At 38.0% G+C, this 19334-nt stretch overlaps 1 protein-coding gene across 1 annotated transcript in view; it reads right to left on the bottom strand.

Annotated features, from left to right (window-relative positions):
- The window catches only part of LOC108243468 (spondin-1-like), a 102099-nt gene that overhangs the window by 67126 nt on the left and 15639 nt on the right, over window positions 1-19334 (bottom strand). The window contains exon 3 of the mRNA XM_017428918.3: window positions 11032-11165. Within this exon, the coding sequence (XP_017284407.1) occupies window positions 11032-11165 (134 nt within the window). The remainder of the gene's footprint in view (window positions 1-11031; window positions 11166-19334) is intronic.

Here is a 19334-nt window from a genome sequence, read left to right on the forward strand (position 1 = left end):
TATCGTTTGATGAACCCAGTGGACAAATTTGAATGAAACTAATTGATGAAGTTCTGCAGTCAATCTGATTTGAGATGGCTGCCACAGCTAATCTGCCAACGCAAAACTGGCTTTAATTCGCCTAAAATTACAGATATTGAAGCAAAGTTCATTCTGTAGTAGCTTGGAGTCATCCTCAACACATACTCCGAGCATTAACACATCCCTCCAGGATTTCGAGGGGCATTTTCCTAAAAGTTGTGATGAAAAGTTGTGATTTTATGAAAAAAAAATCACAACTTTTCATCACCAACAATTACCAACAAACATTGACATTTTCAAAAGGTGCTTTATTTGAGAACCTTGATAGCTTCTAAACTGACATTCATGAGCATTTCTGGATCGTCCCTGGTCTGCAGCTCTCCTCACATGTCCTGCAGACACAAAGTGTTTGTCGATGCGTTTATGTTCCATGATTACACTGCAGGACGTGCAAAACAGCTGCAGCTGGGGAGGAAACTGGTTTGCTGAAATCTTTGTGGGCAAATGTGAAGCATTAGCGCACATTTTGGCTTCGGTCGCTGCTCCTGCACGCTCCCGGCATTCTGAGGTTAACAGGAAGTGACGTCACGTGTCTTCTTCATGAGTTATTTGGGGTTATTTTGTATTCCACGCTACACAAACCCACAAAGAAGACACTAGACCGCAGAAACGGTGGAGAATCACTTTAGAAACAATAAATATGGGGTAAAGTTGCTGTGTTTTGGGCAAAGTTGCAAAAAGTTGCGATTTCGCGGGGTTTGCTTGATTTTGAGTTAATAGTTGCAATCGCAACATCGCGAAATCCTGGAGGGTCTGATTAACGCATCTTGCATGGGTGGCTGTGTTGGCCATCTTGATTAAATCTCTGTCATGAAGGGTGGCGGGCGATATGCATTCCTTCAAGGAATGCTTGGCCTTTATATTACCAATAAGGAGGTGATGTGGCTCCTTGTGGAGCTCCCTGAATCTTTGAAACCTCAAAATATCAAGTTGAGCTCAGAGTACAAGAGTTTTAAATGAAAAATGATCATAAAAATCAGACAAAATATTGCAAATATTTGAGCAAATGTTTGAGGAAACTCCTAACAAAAAATACAAGCAGAAGGTTGGAGGGGAAATGTAACTGTTTGTTTAAATACTGATAAACAATATTTAGTTTTATTACTTGTAAATTGGTTTTAAAAAGTTAAAATGACAACATCATCAGCCGATGATGTGATAGCTTGCTTCAATGATTGAAAGAGGTTTTGGACATTCAGAAATCTCATTTTGTTGTTGTTTTCCTTTTGTTTCACATTGGTATTTAGTTCTTTTTATGTGCATAAATGTCTACAGAGTCACAACTTCCAGAAACAACAGCAACAAAACAGCTTTTAAACTGCCTCAACCATGCTTTGCTTCGTGTAAACAAAAGGCTATTTACTTACATGACTCCTTCCTTAAACTAAGAATGAGCCACATGTCACCATTTAAACCAGACTTGGTATTTTAAGTAATCTAAGGTGAAACATTATGAAAAAGTAAATGGATTTTTCTTTTTGTTGATGGTTAAAGACGCTAAACGCTGAAACCCCAGCTGACAGTTTAAAGGAACTCATCGCAATGTCATAAAGACCAGTGAAAGAAAATTCATAAAGTGAAAAATAAAATCCTCATATTGACGTGTCCTTAACATAAAAACTTGTAAGCCAACTTTGCGACAATGGCAACGCGCGTGAAAGAGCCGTTTGGGTTTGAGAAGTCAGACAGTTTTGCTGCATCGGTACGTATTTACACTCAGATTTGTAGAGTAAAACATGCAGATAAAACGACTTACTTTATATAAAGTGTGGACTTGCATTTCAGAATTTAATCAGTATATCTGGAAAACTACTAGAGTGAATTACTTCAACTATTGCACCACTTATTATAGTTCAGAATAACTCACAAGTGGTCTGAAACCAGATTTCTCCTCTAACTGTCAGGCAGGGTAAACAAGGCTTGAATTATTCAAAGACGCTGGCAGTGAAGTGACTAAAGCCACTTTTGGAGACTGTAATTCTTCTCAATCGACAAAAGAAGCAACAGAAAAATAAATCCATTTCAGTCAAAATTTGTGCCTGCCTTCAGTATTCTGCGAGCTTTAATAAAAAGGTCTGCTGTGGTTTTAAAACCTGGAACACGCAACAAGTAATCCTGCCTTGCGATCGATAAAAAAAACACGCACGTGATCGCGTTACGACAGAAGAGTTCAAATCATTCTGTGACAGATTTCTGCTGTCACTGCGAGCAGACGAATCGTGGACTCTTCCTCGTCGTCCTCATCCCTGGACTCGGCATCAGAATACTGATGGGAAAAATGAGTGAGAGGTTGATGTGAGGTGGAAATGTGATGAACAGACAGCCGGAGGGCAGGGATAAAGTGAGGGGAGAAACCTAAGTACAAAACTTGATAGAGATCACCGGGACAGAAAAAAAAAAAGATTGAAAAATAGCTTTCCTCACTGTCTTTCTACTCATCTCTGTCTATTTTAGCTCTGGGTGGGAAACACTTTCTGGAAAGACTTTTCAGGAGTTTCTAGAGATTCGAGAACAGATTTGGGCGAATCTCGTCAGAAGAACGAGCTCCGTATCCGGAGGGTGGAAAAAAAAACTCAAGCACAAAGATAAACTTTTCCAAACACAGCTGAACATTTACGTACACACACTGTCACAGCTCCAGGAGCTTGCTTAGACAAGAACCCCACACTTGCAAAAAAACAAAAAAAGTCAAACAAAGACATAAATATAAAACAGCTCGCTGCTGAAAATACTTCTCATAACATGCCTGAGCTGATGCTGGATGAAGCCTTGAATTTGGAGAAAGGAGGGAAACTGAGTGAATCACTATGAGCAGCAATATAAGAAGATCTGACAGTTTCTACAAAAACACTGAAATGTAATCAGACTCATTTTCCTGCTCTGTAATGTTGGGATGTAAACGAAACGTTCATGCGTCAACTGTTTTCATCTGCTGATGGATGAGAGTAATTTAAAGAAAAATCTGCCTGCAATGTTTGTTTTTCTCTCTCAAAAACCCTCTAAGTTTATGTTAAAAGGTTTTTGGCTTAAAAAATGGTAATGATCAATAAAAGAAGAGACAATAATTCTAATTGTTACACATATTATTGCCCACCATCTCGCCAAGCAGGTGATCATGTAGTTGCCTTCCTGTCCGTCTATCTGTCTGTTAGATCAGGGGTGTCCAATCCTGGTCCTCAGGGCCACCATCCTGCATGTTTTCCCTTGTTTCTCTGTTCCAACACACCTGATTCAGAGGTTAAATCACCTCTTCATGTTCTGCAGAAGCCTGTTAATCACACATTGATTTAAATCAGGTGTGTTGGAGCAGAGGAACAAGTAAAACATGCAGGATGGAGGCCCTGAGGACCAGGATTGGAGACCAATCTGTTAGCTCATCAACCTTATGGTTGGACTCCTGGAGACTCAAAATTGTAAGAAAATAGGTGAATTTTCTGTTGCATTTTCACTGAATTCTGACTGTAAGTGATCAGCGAGCCGTGCAGCTGATTATGAGCGGCCAGTTTTTGAAAAATCGCGGCCTATTTAGTGTGCACGGGTCGTAAAGCTGTATTCTAGGCCATGCACATTATTTCATTGCCCACCTCTGTCCACATTGCCCCTGTTTCTTCCTGCTTTGTGCCCATCTTGGCAGACAACATCACTTTTATGATTTAATCAACCTGAAATGAAGATAGGCAGATTTGGACGAGTCTTATTTAGACCTGGATGTTTTCTGTCGGAGGAGAGATCCAGAGCAGGAGTCAAACTGCAGCTCCAGGACTCATGAGACGGGTTCGAATCACCCGCGACTATTCTGTGACCATTTCCAGAGAAAACGTGTCTCATAAATTTTTTTAACTTGTTCAAAGTTCAATGAACAGGACAGCGAGCCTCTGCGACTTCCAGAGAAACTGAGAAACCCTGCGAACGTTACAAGATCTGGTCACTTTTTACCTTTAACAAACACAAAACGACTGCAGCTCAGCTAATTTTACAGATATTAAGCTAAGATTTGGTATAGTGTTAGCTGAGAGTGATCTCCAACACATATTACAAGTAACAACAGATTGCACAACAACTTTGTTTAGAACTTTGGCATTCAAGGTGGTGGGAGGTATGCATTCCTCCGAGGAATGTTGCTTTTAATAGTTCAACACATTTGTAGAAACACAACGCATCATGAAAACTAATGCTGCTGCATCTAAACGTGTCAAATTTTATCCATAAAAACATTAACAGATCTTACAACTTCATCTTATGCACCAGGAAAAACTAAACATTTAATTTAATGTCTGTTATCGTTACACACCGTGTATTATGTTACACTCCTGCTTGTAAAATCTGAGGTTAGTTTTGCTAAATTATTTGGATTTATTGAAATTTGTTGTTGTGTTCTTACAGCAAAAAGATCATCTGCAATTGAAATTTGGCAAGTCAATTAGGTTTTATGTCAAATTTGCCTAACAAATACAGTTTCACTCATAGATTTGTAATGTTCCTTTATTTGTTTAAACACCGAAAAAACGTTTTAATTTACTCCAACTTTGACATTTGAGCAAATCTGCTCTAACTTAGAGTACTACACTGTAATTTCTACCTAACAACGATTATATTTTATACTCTTATGGCTGAAAGTCAAATTTACATTTAGGTCAGAGTTTAAATCTTAAGCAGAACAACAGCAGAGGAGTGTGGAATCAGCATTAAACTGAGAAATACGTGAGTGTATCCTTGTCGGCTCCTGAAGAGGTTTTACCGCTGCTGTTTCCCTCAGGCTACAGCTTGTTTCGAGGCAGATCGGCTCGATGACTGACAAGAGTTTGACCAACTGAGGAGGAGGAGGAGGAGGAGGAGGAGGAGGAGGAGGAGGAGGAGGGCAGTATGCACCTCCAGCTTTAAGAAGAAGAGCCGAACAGTGTATCTCGAAGTTGTTGTTAGTTCATGTGCCAGAAACTGAGACAAACAAGGATGGAGGAAGACGGAGGAGGCTATTTAAAAGCTGCTGACAGGTTCTGTTTGCCAAGAAACTGAGCATTTTTAACAAGTGACTTGTTTCAGGTGCAGAACTCAACTAAAAAACATCTCCAGGTACAAGTTTTAGAACAACATATCACATATAGTTAATGCTAAAATATAAATGACTGTTTAGGCTTAAGACTTTTCAACATAGCTCCTTATTCTCATCAGTAAACGGTAAAAATGATTGTTCACTTTCCCTTTAAAATAACTTAAGGTGGTTTTTGTTGTGTACTGAGGTGGTTTAAATAAAATTAGTCAAAATTTAAATTGAAGAAACATCTAATTTTGTGTCATAAAGGCCTGCAGAGAAACCGTCACGTAAACAAAACTCCTGGGGCCAGATAAATTAGGTACTTAAATCATCAAATAATTAAATTTGATTGGTTTTAAAATAATTACTGTATAGTAAGTCGCCACACTAATTGCTACAATAAGAGCATAAAAGCATTATTTCAACACATGAGGCAACAAAAGGGGAAGCAGAACTGGAAATTAAAAAATACTTATATTTCTGAACCATTTTATGTTACAGATCAGAGCTTAACTTGCTCTAATATTATTTACAATAATAATAAATCTACAATAATCCATTATTAACATGATGATTTTCCCACTTTGGTCATTTGAGAATAGCTGACCACATTTATCCTTTATTTAAATTATTGCACAAACCCATAAACTTGCCTCTTTATATTTGTCTCTTTTCATCATTTTCATGTTTTTGCATAATTCAGCTCTGTATGTTTTCCTTCATATGTATCTTTGCAGCTACAGACAACTATCCACCAAGACGTATAAGAGTGGTCATGTAAAAGTTTTTTTTGTTTTTTTTTAAACATAGGAATCAACACATCTCCAAATTTAAAATGAGCATTCCTTGACTAACGTATCCTCTGATATTTGCATGAAGATGAGAAGCTGCTGTAACAAACTAATTTCCTGCACAAGAATATTAAGGTTTCTATCTATTCAGCCTTGAAGAAATGCAAATTTCCGGCCACCTTGAACACTCCAGTTTTAAGCAAAGACCTCACATAAACCAGTTAGAGCTCAGAATACGTGTTGTGAGTGACTCTCGGCTACTACCACACCAGATTTTAGCTCAGTATCTGTAAAAATGACTTAGCCGGAGACATTTTTGTGTTTGCTATTGGTCCTCTTAACCAGGTTGTCTTCAAAAATCAATCCAATCCAATGACTGCTTTCTTAGAGTTTTTGTTAAAATCCATGCATTAGTTCCTAAGATATTTTGCTAACGTGACACACAAGAAGTTACATAATAAATCTCCTTTCATAAAAATTCAATTATCTGTTCAATTAACTGGCCGTGCACGCAGGTTATTGCTCTTTCACTGATAACTTATTTATTATTACCAGTAAAACTAATCCGAGGTGATTAATAACAGAACAAATCAAAAGCTATATCTATTCGACTCTTATTCTTTGTGGCTCTGCTGATCTTCTGCTTTTGTTTCACAGTTCAAGTTTGCTGTAACTGAAGCGAACAATCTCTGAAGGAACGCAGAGCTAACCGATTCTTTATGTTTGGGTGAATAAACCAGCTGCAAACCTCAGACATGAGAAAGAAAGAGATAAATCTCATCTAATTCTTAGCGAGCAAACATTACTTTAAAGTTTAAATAAGATTCTGCTTTTCCCCACTGTATTTCTGGATTTAAAAAAAATCCTAATACATCATTAAATGTCAAATCCTCTAACTAATCCTGTAAAGTCTCTTAACGATGTTCTCTAACCATTTAATATTTAATGTAGCAGGAGTTTAAAGGCATTTGATTTTAAATCTATGAAGCCTTCTTTAATGAAAAGAGGAAGAAGACTTCCAGCTTCAAACAGTCGGACTAAATGAACAGAGACGCGTGTTTGACTTCCTCAAATAACAACAGAAAGCAGCAGAGCCGGAGCGAAACATGTTGTGAAGTCAGGGGAGAAGAGGAGGGCAAAATTTAAAGAAAATGTTGAGTTTTTTTATTCACAGCTACCTTATCCTTCCTTTTGACGGTTGCTTGCATGAAACTGTATAATTCACTGGAGTCAGCTGCAAATATATGTGCGGATTTTTAACCAAACGGGCCAGTTGTGAAGCATCTCCTACCTCACGTAAATTACTGTGTTAACATCCTGTCAATTAAAAAAAAAAAAAAAAGTCCGAGTGACAATTGGGTCACAACAAGAGACAGTTAAGAAACATGACAAAGTAAGACGGAGCTGCAGAGACAACAAATGAGGTAATTCTGTCCCGCCACTGACAAATGTGACAGTAATACGAGGTGCATTTGCATAGCAGATGTTCCACTACACAGGGCTAGATTTATTGAACTAGCAATTACCAGGATGGCCATGTGCCATCTGTCATCCAGCGGCAGCGGATAAATTAAAAGCAACAGCTGTGAGTACGCCGCGGAGGTAAGGGCGACTTAAAGCATCTCGCTCAGCGGAGGAAGAGATGCATGTCAGCGAGGTTACTCCCTTCGGAGAAAGAAATGAAAGAAGGCTGCGGAGAGAACGGGAGGGGTGAGGGAGACACATTTCCTCTCTGAATTATCACCTGTTTATCATTTGTTTTCCTTTCTGTCTAAAACTGGCTTGAAGCCACGCGCTGCCATCCATCATTGTAGCGCATGTTTATAGTTTTTCTGTGATTGCACAAGACCTAAATTACCCTTCATCAAGTGTTAATAGAGAGTGATTTCTGCAATCAGGGAGTTACATAAAGCATAAAAAACAGCAAATGTGCAAACAAATCAGTTCATTGTTTGTTTGTTTTCTCTGCACCGAAGTTCATTGTCTTTCTTCTCGCTCTTTTTGTTTCTCTAACCAGCCATTTTTACTCAATTCCAAAAAAAGCCTGTGGCTGTTTTTAAAAGAATGGCATTGAAAATAAATGTGTTCATCACGACAGTCCAGGAGCTAAAAACACAGCTCAGTAAGTCTGTTGCGTTCAGTCGGCTGAAAACACACGAGGTGATCAGTTTTCTCCTGAATTTAGCGTTTGTCTGATATTACAAACAGCCTGTTCTGTAAAAGGGTGTTCATTTTACGAAACAAGGACGTGTTTGTTTGACATTTGATTAGAAATTCAGTTGATCAAAGACAAAGAAAAGCATCATTTAGGCCAGTGGTTTCCAAAGTCATAAAACATCACCGGAGGGTCTTTAAATCATCTTCAGAAATCAAATTACTTGAAAAAAATGATTGCGAAAGACAAAGTTTCATCATTATTATTAGTCCAATGTGTAATACGTTAATTAAAAATAGGGTTGTGGTTTGTACGTTAAACTAGAAAGATTTGAGGTCACATTATTTTGTGGGTCTGGCATTAAAAGGTTTGGAAACCACTTATTTAAGGCACACAAAATAAACGATTGACTTGAGTTATGCAAGCCAAATTAACTTAACATGATTAATGCTTGACTATAAAGAATTATTAGCCCTCAAACCTCAGAAGCTTTGGAATCAGTTTGCATTTCCGGCTCAAATGTTTGCATTTGTTGCTTCTTTTTAAAATACGTTAATGCATTTTTATTGTTGCCTTTCTCTCATCTGATGCATTTTTAACCACATAAAACAGACCCCCGTGTGCTGTGGAACAACATGACAGTTATTTTAAATACCTTTAGACCCTTTAAGGAGTGTTAGAGTGCACTATGTGTTTGCAAAATGTTACAGAAATTTAAATAAAATTGTCCTCTACACTTACTGTATCTTCTAAATCAGTGGTCCTGGAGGGCCACCATCCTGCATGTTTTCCTTGTTCCTCTGCTTCAACACACCTGATCTGAATCAATGGGTGATTAACAGGCTTCTGCAGAACATGAAGAGGTGATTTAACCTCTGAATCAGGTTTGTTGGAGCAGAGAAACAAGGAAAACATGCAGGATGGTGGCCCTCCAGGACCAGGATTGGACACCCCTGATCTAAACTCTTAATGCAAACGACCCAACTTGAGTCGCATCGAACAGAGCAGTAAATGAGAAGGAAAAAAGCTCATTTCTCAAATGATCTAAAGCACAAACCGACACACCAGCGAGACACTTCTGCCGACAGGACGGGTCATGAGACAAACGTAACGGAGACAGCTCAGCCACGGGTGGATGGAGGAGAATTTAAGCATTTAAACGAAACTCAAACGACTCACGTCAGCCTCAGGACACATTTATCCTCACAAATTACTGTGAGCAAACATCGAAGCAGAGTTTTTATATGTACTTAACATTAACAGCTGAATGAGTTTTTCTCAACTAAACTGAACTCCCTCCGTTCTGTCACGGCATCTGCCAATCAGACCAACTCCTAATGCTTTGTTGCGTCTCTCATTATTAAAAAAAACAATTTATTGGGTTTATCAAACAGTTTTGAAACTTTCAGAGTCACAGTCTTCATTTGGTCCTTTAAGTTCTTGTTCGTTTGATCTGGGTTTTGTCTTCTGTCAGGTTAAATGTCTCCATCCATTAATGTTTGCAGCAGAAAATAACCTGAAACTTCACTGAAACAAAAGCTCGTCCTGTGATCTGAGAAGGTGTCGTGACGTCTGGAGTTTTTGCTGCCATTTAACCCAGAAACTGAGGCGACCCATCCAGATGCCACAGAGTGCTGCTTCAAACCACAAATTGCTCGCAGTAATCATCATCTGTCTCCGAGCTGTGAAGTCAGAATCTTCTGTGGATTCTAGAGAAACACCTGCAGTCAACTTTCTCCCCGTTGCTGCCTTTTAGCCGATAATAAACCGCATCACCTTTCTCTTTTCACAAACGAAATTCAGCCTAAAATGTGTGGGATGCCCCTGCTTTGAAGCTCAACGTATCATACTTTTAATTTTTAGTCTCACTTAATTTAGAAAATACAGATTATTTACACTGTTTATCATTCAGAGAGGCGGATTTCTATTAGTTTCATTACAGAATGAAATGAACCTGCAGGGACTCAAGGAACCGTGGATGCTTCTTTTTTTGTTGTTGTTGTTTCATCGTGACGTTTTGTGATTTGACATTTACCCATTGTTTACCTTTTCGTTGTCCTGCCTTCAAAATGATGCTTAACTCAGTTTATGAATCTATGCAAGCTGATCGCTATGCATGTCGTTTATTCCCTTAAAAAAATGTCCCACATTAAAAAATAAGGTAGCAATAATAATAATACAGGTAAGAGTACCTGGAGCATCTCCCAGGAAGTCAGTGGCGGGCGGTGCATTTCACACTTAGGCCTTCAGTGATGTCCAACTTAGCCAATAAATACCTTTCATTGTGCCAGCATTTATAACACCAGGAAGAAAATCAAAATGGGCATTTTAAAAATCAACAAACCCTCATCAGCAATTAAAACATATCTGGTATGCTACTGTCAAAACTAAATAAAATAGAAAACACTTATTTCAACACAAAATCCATTCTGGGACAGGTTAGCTAGCTCGGGGGTCGGCCGTCCTCCTCTAACGAGATCCAGCTTCTTTTGGAAAGTTCGTCTTGAAAACAGCCTTGCCAGTAAATCAGCAACCAAATCAACGTGTTGCTCTCCTTCGGCCTTCAGTTAAAAAAGTTTTTAACCGTTAACAGTCCCGGGTGTGACCCTGTTGATCTGCATAGCACTGCCGCGGCTCAAACTTGTAATTATCCATATCCAATCACAGCTAGAGGGCCTTACTGACACAACTCGTGATCTGATTGGCTATCGCAACTGTCTATCAACTGTATTTCATACAACATAAGACAGCTGAATTCTTATTGGATAAAAACTCTAACCTAAAAACAACAGCACTGGAGAGAATGAAGAGAATATGAATACTTTCAGATATCTAGGGAAAGAAAATTAAAAATTAAATTAACCTTTATCATAATTATGATTATGATTTCTGGTAACCTTCCTGGTACGAACTCAGGTGTGTTGCTATCAGTAATAACAGAATGATCCCTATTAGACTAAAATTAAACCCACTTGAGTATAACACAGCCTGTTCCGCTGGGCGGTGCGGTCCAAAACACCTGGATCCTGGTTCTCCTGCGAGGCGTGCTCTCCGTCACGGCAGGAAGGCAGTTGGTCATGAACTGGGTGTCTTCGTCGTCGATGATCTGAAAAAAAAAGGAGGAAAACGAAGTCATATTTTTAAAACAGAATCCGAGTTATTGGAGGCAGAGGATTAGAACTGAACAGCTCCGCAGGAAGTTCTGCTTTTGGATTCACTTCTCACTGGCTGAGCGGGTTCGAAAGCCGAACTTATCTGGCCGTCAGCTGGTTCATGAACACATGAAACTGCTGTAAATCAATTTTAACGAGCTGATATTTCGCAGATGAATATCAGTATCTGTAAGTCTGACGTTCAGCTGAACAACCAGTAAATCCTTTGAGCTGCTGGCAAATATAAAACAAATCTAATCACATCAAGTTTCTTCAGATATTTCTTTAGTGAAGTGAGAAACGTAAGGCTAGTGAAAATTAATAAGTAGCGTTCCTTAAAGAAATGCATATCACCCGCCACCTTACAAGCCAAGGTTTTAAATACAATCTGTTAGGCTGTTGGGGATGATGCTCAGCTACTACCACACCAGGGTTAGCTCATTATCTCTAAAGCTGACAGAGTTACAGGTAGGTAGGTAGGTAGGTAGATTTATTTATACAGCACTTTTCAGCACAAGGCGACTCAAAGTGCTTTACAACACAAGAACAAAATTACAGACAAAGTTTCAGAACATGAAACACAATGAAACACAAAAGCTAAACAAGATAAACTAAACTAAGCGTACAGTTTGGATAAGTAATCTAAAACATGAGAATGCTAAGCTAATGATACCGAGCTTTCTAAATGGTACCAGACCCTCTATACGGCCGACATAACAATTACTAACTAAGGTCTAAACATAACTAAACTAAGGTACGAACTCTAACAGTACCAAGGCCCTCTGAACAGCCAACGTAAGAATTTCTAATATATATAGATAATCTAAATAAGGGACAACGGAAGGAAGGAAAAAAATAAATAAAATGCAAGTATGAGTATGAGAATGTGTGTGTGTGTTTCCAGACGGTAGAAGGCAGTGTAATGCATTGGTGTGTGTGTGTGTTTGCAGGAAAGTCCATGAATGTTCACAGGCAACGGAGGGGGGGGGCTTCTGTTGACATAAATTCCATGGAGACTTGATAAGACTTTGGCCTTCAAGGTCACATCGGAAAGCCAAATGTATATAATAACAGAGTTGTTTCGGAACAGGCTGACTTTGTTTTGAGTCTGCCTTGAAGTCTTTGCTGGTACATTCTCAAATCCAAACAGCCGAATTTCAGGTCCAATCTGTTGTTCCGAAATGAGCAGCTTCTCCAAGAAGCCATCTACAGCCATCTTTTAGCTTGATATGGTCAGTTAGCTGTGGCAGCCATCTTGAAAAGAAGGATTACTTTCTGAGGGGCTTCGTTGCAGCTAATGGTCAGGTCTTGGTATTATACATATTAACACTCGCAGTTTATTGCCTAAGATAGACCTGGTCAAAATCTGGATTGAATCCACTAATACGGATATCTTAGTTCTGACTGAAACATGGTTAAATAATTCAATTACAAATCAAAATATTTCATTAGAAGGTTATAATGTTTTTCGTTGTGATCGTCTTAGGAAAGGTGGCGGTGTTGCTATCTATGTAAAGAACAACTTCCATGTTACACTTATGTCTTCTGTATCCATTCCAAAACAATTTGAGTTACTAGTCTTGAAAATTGAATTCACTAAGGCTCAGCATATTACAGTCATAGGGTGTTATCGACCACCCTCTGCTGTCTCTGATGCAATCCCTAATTTGTCTAAATATCTAGTCGACCTACATAAAAAGGAATTTGTTATTCTAGGGGATTTAAATCTAGACTGGTTGACAGCATCTTCAGATAGCTTAAAAACTGTCTGTGATTCTTTAAATATCACCCAGTTAATTAATTACCCCACTCGTCTTAACAACAAATGCCCTCAAAAATCATCACTCCTAGATTTAATTATGAAAAATGCCCCGCATAAATATACAGGGATAGGAGTTTTTGCAAACGACCTTAGTGATCATTGCACTATAGGTACAGTCAGAAATCTCAAGTTACCAAAACCTAAGCCACGGATCTTGACCAAAAGAGATTTCAAACGCCTAAATGAGCAAGCTTTTGTCCATGACTTGCTACATTTTAACTGGAATAGGGTCTCTCTTTTTGATAATGTTGACCTTGCCTGGCAGTATTTTCACGAAGAGTTTTTAAGACTAATAAATAAACATGCTCCAGTACGTAAAATTAGGGTAAAGGGGCGAAAAACCCCATGGTTTTCCCCTGATATTAGGGATCTGCTTAAACAAAGAGATGCAGCTTGGGCTAGGGCAAGGACAAATAAAACTGAAGAGAGCTGGCTTTGCTACAGGAAATTGAGAAATAAGTGTACCTTATTAATTAGGAAAGCGAAGTCGGACTATTTCCTTACAGAGATGACAAAAAATTTAAAGGATCCAAAGAAGTTTTGGAAGACAGTGAAATCAGCTACTGAGCAGGAGCCACTGAGTGATTTTCCAAATTTTGTTTGGAATAAAAGTAAAATTGTGTCTGATAAATTAAAAATTTTAAATTCTTTTAATGAGCATTTTATTTCTGTTGGCTCTCTATTTGATAATTTAAATTCTTCTGACCCAAATGTTAACACTGATGAGCTGTTTTTTAATAATGATCGTAATGTTACTACTTTTAATTTTTACCCTATTTGTATAACTGAGGTTCTCAAAGAATTGAAAAGTATAGATACCAAAAAATCGGCAGGACCAGATAACCTAGATCCTTTTTTCCTAAAACTAGCTGCAGAGTTTATAGCAGAACCACTGGCTCATATTTTTAATCTAAGTTTAATTTCTAATAAAATTCCTAGTGTCTGGAAATCAGCATTTGTTTTGCCTCTATTCAAGAGTGGAGAACCGTCACAGGTAAACAATTACAGACCAATATCTAAACTATGTATCCCAGCAAAAATTTTTGAAAAATTAGTTGCAGATCAATTGAAGATTTTTTTAGAATCCAATTGTATTTTACAAACTGTCCAGTCTGGTTTTAGGAAGAAACATAGTACTGTTACTGCCACTTTAAAGGTTATCAATGATCTTATTCAGGCTCTTGATAACAAAAAGCATTGCGTTGCTCTGTTTATTGATTTATCAAAGGCATTTGACACAGTAAATCACAAGCTTTTGATTGACATTCTACACAGGATTGGGCTCTCACAACAGGCCACCATGTGGGTAACTGATTACCTATCAAACAGAACCCAGAGAGTTCAGTTGGCTGGCCTTACTTCTTCTAACTGTACAGTTTTAAATGGTGTCCCACAGGGCTCAGTTCTTGGCCCACTTTTATTCTCTATTTATATAAATAACTTGTGTGAAAATCTGTCAAATGCTTCTTATCATTTCTATGCAGATGATTTAGTGATTTACTGCTGTTCTTCATCAATTGTACAGGCAATTCAATACTTGCAGTCTGCTTTTAATGTAGTTCAAGCCCGCTTACAAACTTTAAAGTTGGTTCTGAATGTGGATAAGACAAAGGCAATGATTTTTTCACACTCTAGGACATTATCTCAGATTCATCCATTACTTACCACTGCTATAGGGACACAAATAGAGTTTGTCAGTAATTATAAATATCTTGGCTTTATTTTAGATAAAGAGCTTTCTTTTAAAAATCACATTGCAAATTTGCTACGAACACTGAAAATGAAAATTGGGTTTTATTACCGAAATGGTTCTTGTTTTTCTCTCAAAGCTAGAAGTAAATTGGTAGCTGCAACATTCCTGCCACTTTTGGATTATGGAGATGTGTTATATATGAATGCTTCAAACAAATGCTTACAATCATTAAATACTGTGTATCATTGTGCTTTAAGGTTTGTAACCGGTAGCAGACGTCTCACACATCATTGTGAACTGTATGCAAAAGCTGAATGGCCTCCTTTAAGTGTACGGAGAATCAATCACCTGATGATCCTGATTTATAAATCTCTACTCGGTCTGGCTCCAGCTTATCTAAACTCTCTTTTACAAAGATCTGTTAATTCCCATTCCTTGCGTTCCAACAACATTTTTCTTTTGTATGTTCCACGTTGCCGAACTGAAAAAGGAAAGCAAGCGTTCAGTGTAATGGCTCCTTCAGCCTGGAATCAGCTCCAGTCAGAACTAAAGATGTCAGAACTGATCTCACTGGACTTATTTCGAGCGATTCTTAAAAACAGGCAACAAGATTCTTTTAAACATTGTCATTGTTTTTAAATTGTTTTATACTTGTGCATATGTATTAATTAATTTTGTTTTGTAACCAGGTTGCTGTTCACTGCAGATTTCTGCCCAGGTCCCCCTTGAAAATGAGATCTAGATCTCAATGGGGTTTACCTGGTTAAATAAATAAATAAAAAAATAAATAAATTTAAAAAAAATAAATAAATAAAAAATGGTTCGTGAGATATTTCGCTAACAGACAAACAAGGAGCATCTCGTGGTGAAAGATTTCAAATGTGACCCAAAAAAGCCTCATATTTGTTGTACGAGGTATGAGTAATAAAAGATTTAAGCCATTTTCTATTTTTTAATCCACTTTGAACCAAACAAGGCTTTTTTGAACAAATCTGAAGTAATAATTTAATAACATTATTAACAGAGTCACATATATTTACCTCTGAGGGCGTCTAACTGCCTGCTGCTCGTGTTGCCCTGGGTGTTTTTTTTTTTAAAGCGAGAAGCAGGAAGTCCTACTTTCAGAGCACAAACATCTGTTTGGATATTTGTGGAGACAAGCTATTAACAAAATGCATTAATGTCCCTCTTTCTTTTAGAATAAGCATAAAAAAGAACTATTATTGCTGAGAAGATGCGCGGCAGGAACCGAAAAGACATTAAATTCATTCCTCCACTCATGACTTTTCCTCTGACTGATCGTTATTAACATAAATATGAAGTTAAAATCAAATCACAGTTGGTTAAAGAGGTTTTATCAGATGGAAAACTACATATATTATTTTGTTAGAAGCATCTTGCAGAGCGTTAAAAGTGTCCATATTTAATCTGTTACTGCAGTAAATACGAAAAAGAGCAACAACTTTGGTAAACTGGCCGTAGTAAAATAAAATATATGCACACAGAGAGAAATGTGGCTTGATGACACATTTATTAGTCTAGTTGGAGCAAATTACTATCCGGTGGCATTTAACTAGTTTCACTTTTACTTCTTTAGTGGGCTTTGGCTTTATAGCTCGTAAAAAGTGAGAAATAAACAGTTCATTCTGGGACCGAATTTAACTCACAGTTTCAAATGATGAACTATAAACATGTCCTGTTAAAATTTACTGAACTTTATAGTTTGTGTGAAGTGTGAACTTGCACAAAAAAGGCTAAAAGTCTTGAAGTCGTGTTAACTATTGATGGAGATCAGTTTTAAAGCGTTTGACTTGTATTTGTGGAAAGAGACATCTCTCAAAGCCTTAAAGTTATGCTTTGGATGATCAGACTTGTGCATTCAAGACAAGCACTGCCCTGTCCGCTCACTATTTGGACCTTGTCAGAAAAGTGAGAAAAACAGAAACACACGCGACCTCTGACCTCCTAGCTTGTATTCTCCAGCTGCTTCGCCCCCAACAGCGACGATGACCAAACACCCAGTCGCAGCATTTATGTTACGACAACAAGAACACGACAAAACTCAAAAGGTACGTCTTTTATTTTCTAGAAAAAATGATTTCTGTCAGTCGAACGCCGAGACGAACAACTGACTGGAAGGCAGAAGAAGAAACAGAGACAAAAGAACACGAATACACAAAAACAAACAGCTTTGTGTCAGAAATATGGCGGAAGTCTTAAACGAACGTGTTGAATTTAACTGGACGTACGCAAAGATAACATTTAAACGGCATAGGTCAATAAAGTATTTTCTCAATCATGCCGTCAGTCACAAACGTTACAAATGCATAATTTATCAGATTGGTTTTATTTACAGGTTGTCTCCAGAATGTGGGCTTCTAATGGTGTTTTCCTGTTAGGAACTTTATTCCTTCACGTACATTAATAGGACATCCTTTTTGTATATTTTGATGTCAAATGATGCGTTCGAACCCCCCTTTTCACCTGAACACAAAGCAGAAAGTCTTAGCGGCGTTGTCGTAACCGTAATTTCTTCGTTTTCGAGTTTTGTCAAGCCAAGATAAGAGATTAAAGCTCTGCTCTGTTGAACTTGCCTTGTAATAAACCCCTCTGGGAAGAAGGAACCTGTGATTAAACTGAAATAAAATGAGACTCCGTTCAGCAGATTGTTTTTTTATTTGACCGGAGCAACTGAAACTGTGATTAGGAATTACACCTAAAGACGTTAGCACTTAATGACATCATCTGTTTAAAGCAAATTATGTAATGGATTTATATAATTCAACTGCAAATAAAGGAACAAACCGTTATTATGACTGCATTTAGCCTTAAAGTGATGCACTTAAATGATTCAAAATCACATGTTTTGGAGTTTCCATTTGATTAAAACAAACGACAACCTCAGACTTACTTCTGACCAGGACATCTCCTTTAACTTATGTCCAAAACAAACTAACCGACTAAAGAAAAAAGGAAATTCTTCTCCGAGAGTGGTGGAGAAAACCGGTCTGTTTGTCTGTTTCTTCTCAGCTGGACTAATGTTAGACTTTATTACCAGAATGTCCCAAAGGTTCTCTCAGCTGATTAAAAATGCTGCGCAGAGAAAGGTCACATTTCTCCAAAATAGTATTTAAGGTTATTCTTTGTACATTTAACAGATCCGAATGGAAAAGCTCCATCATACTTTCAAGACCTCGTTATTCCAGCCTTTCTCAAAAAGGGCTCTTTGCTTTCAGACTGTGAATTATTTGTAGGCTATTGAAGCCAGGACATTCAATAATCAGGGTCTTTTATTGCAGAACCACTTCCTGGTTTGGGTTAAGGACACAGACGCCTTTATCTAGCTTTAAAACTAAAACCTTTAATTGTTTTTAGGTAAAGCTTTGTTTACTAGCAGAGACCACAGCACAACAATCAGGTTTGTTCAAGGTTGAGGAAGAGAGACGGATTCGATCTGAAGGTTGAATCTCGTGAGATTCTGTCTCGCTTTGCAAACATCCTGATGTTGTTAGGAATAAAAAAGGGATGAGGGGGGTATGGAGAACAGGAATGGACTGCGTCAGGATGAGGAGGATGAAACCGATGAAGGATGAGGTGAAGGGGATGAAACAACTGATGGGTGGGTGTCACGAGCTCGAGGGCCTGTCAGGTGGTTAAAGGTGCGGTTGAGGCGTGGTCCTGCTCCCAAACTTTACTTAACATATTAACTACATCCCTGAGCGCTGGCTCATCCCTTTAGTTATGCTTTTCTAGGTTTAAGCTGCTGGAGCACAGAGAATCCTGTCTTCTGCTCTCTTTATCATTTTAATCAGTCCCTCCAGGATTTCACGGGGATTTTTTGTGATTGTTGTGGCTAAAATGCCTGATTTTGCGGAGCATTTTCCTAAAAGTTGTGTTTTTTTTTTTTACTAAAATCAATAAACAACCACAACTTTTAATATATAAACCAAAAATACTTCCTAGTTTTGTAAGATAATTCCCAACAAACATTGACATTCTCAAAAGGTGCTTTATTTGAGAACTTTGATAGCTTCTAAACTGACATTCATGAGCATTTCTGGATTGTCCCTGGTCTGCAGGAAGTGACGTCACGTGTCTTCTTCCTGAGTTATTTGGGGTTATTTTGTATTCCACACTACACACTGGCAAATCACAATAAATATTGGGTTAAGGTTGCGGTGTTTTGGGCAAAGTTGCGATTTTGCGGGGTTTGCTTGATTTTGCATTAATAGCTGGGTCTGTTTTAATGTATTTATCCTGCAAACCATTGATGCTGTTACTAACTTTCTTCCTTCCAGCAAATGTTTGCACTGATTGGACTGAATCGACTCAAACTGGATTAAAGTTGAATTGATGTGAACGGCCTCTACGTGTTTCGAACTGAACTGTAACTCTCTGGAACTGAATCAGAATTAGGTCGTAATAATCAGACATAAATATTATTTCTTTTGAATATAAATTATCTGTAGATAACGCCAGTCAAACTGATTTGAAATAAACTGATAAACAGTGATATTGCAGAGCTTTTAAAACATGAAACTTAGATTAGGTTGGCAGCGTTAAAGTTTAAAGCTGTAAAGTTGATAAATATTGCCAGGGCGTCTGCAG

This window comes from Kryptolebias marmoratus, linkage group LG11 (assembly GCF_001649575.2).
Source record: "Kryptolebias marmoratus isolate JLee-2015 linkage group LG11, ASM164957v2, whole genome shotgun sequence".
NCBI classification, from domain to species: Eukaryota; Metazoa; Chordata; class Actinopteri; order Cyprinodontiformes; family Rivulidae; genus Kryptolebias; species Kryptolebias marmoratus.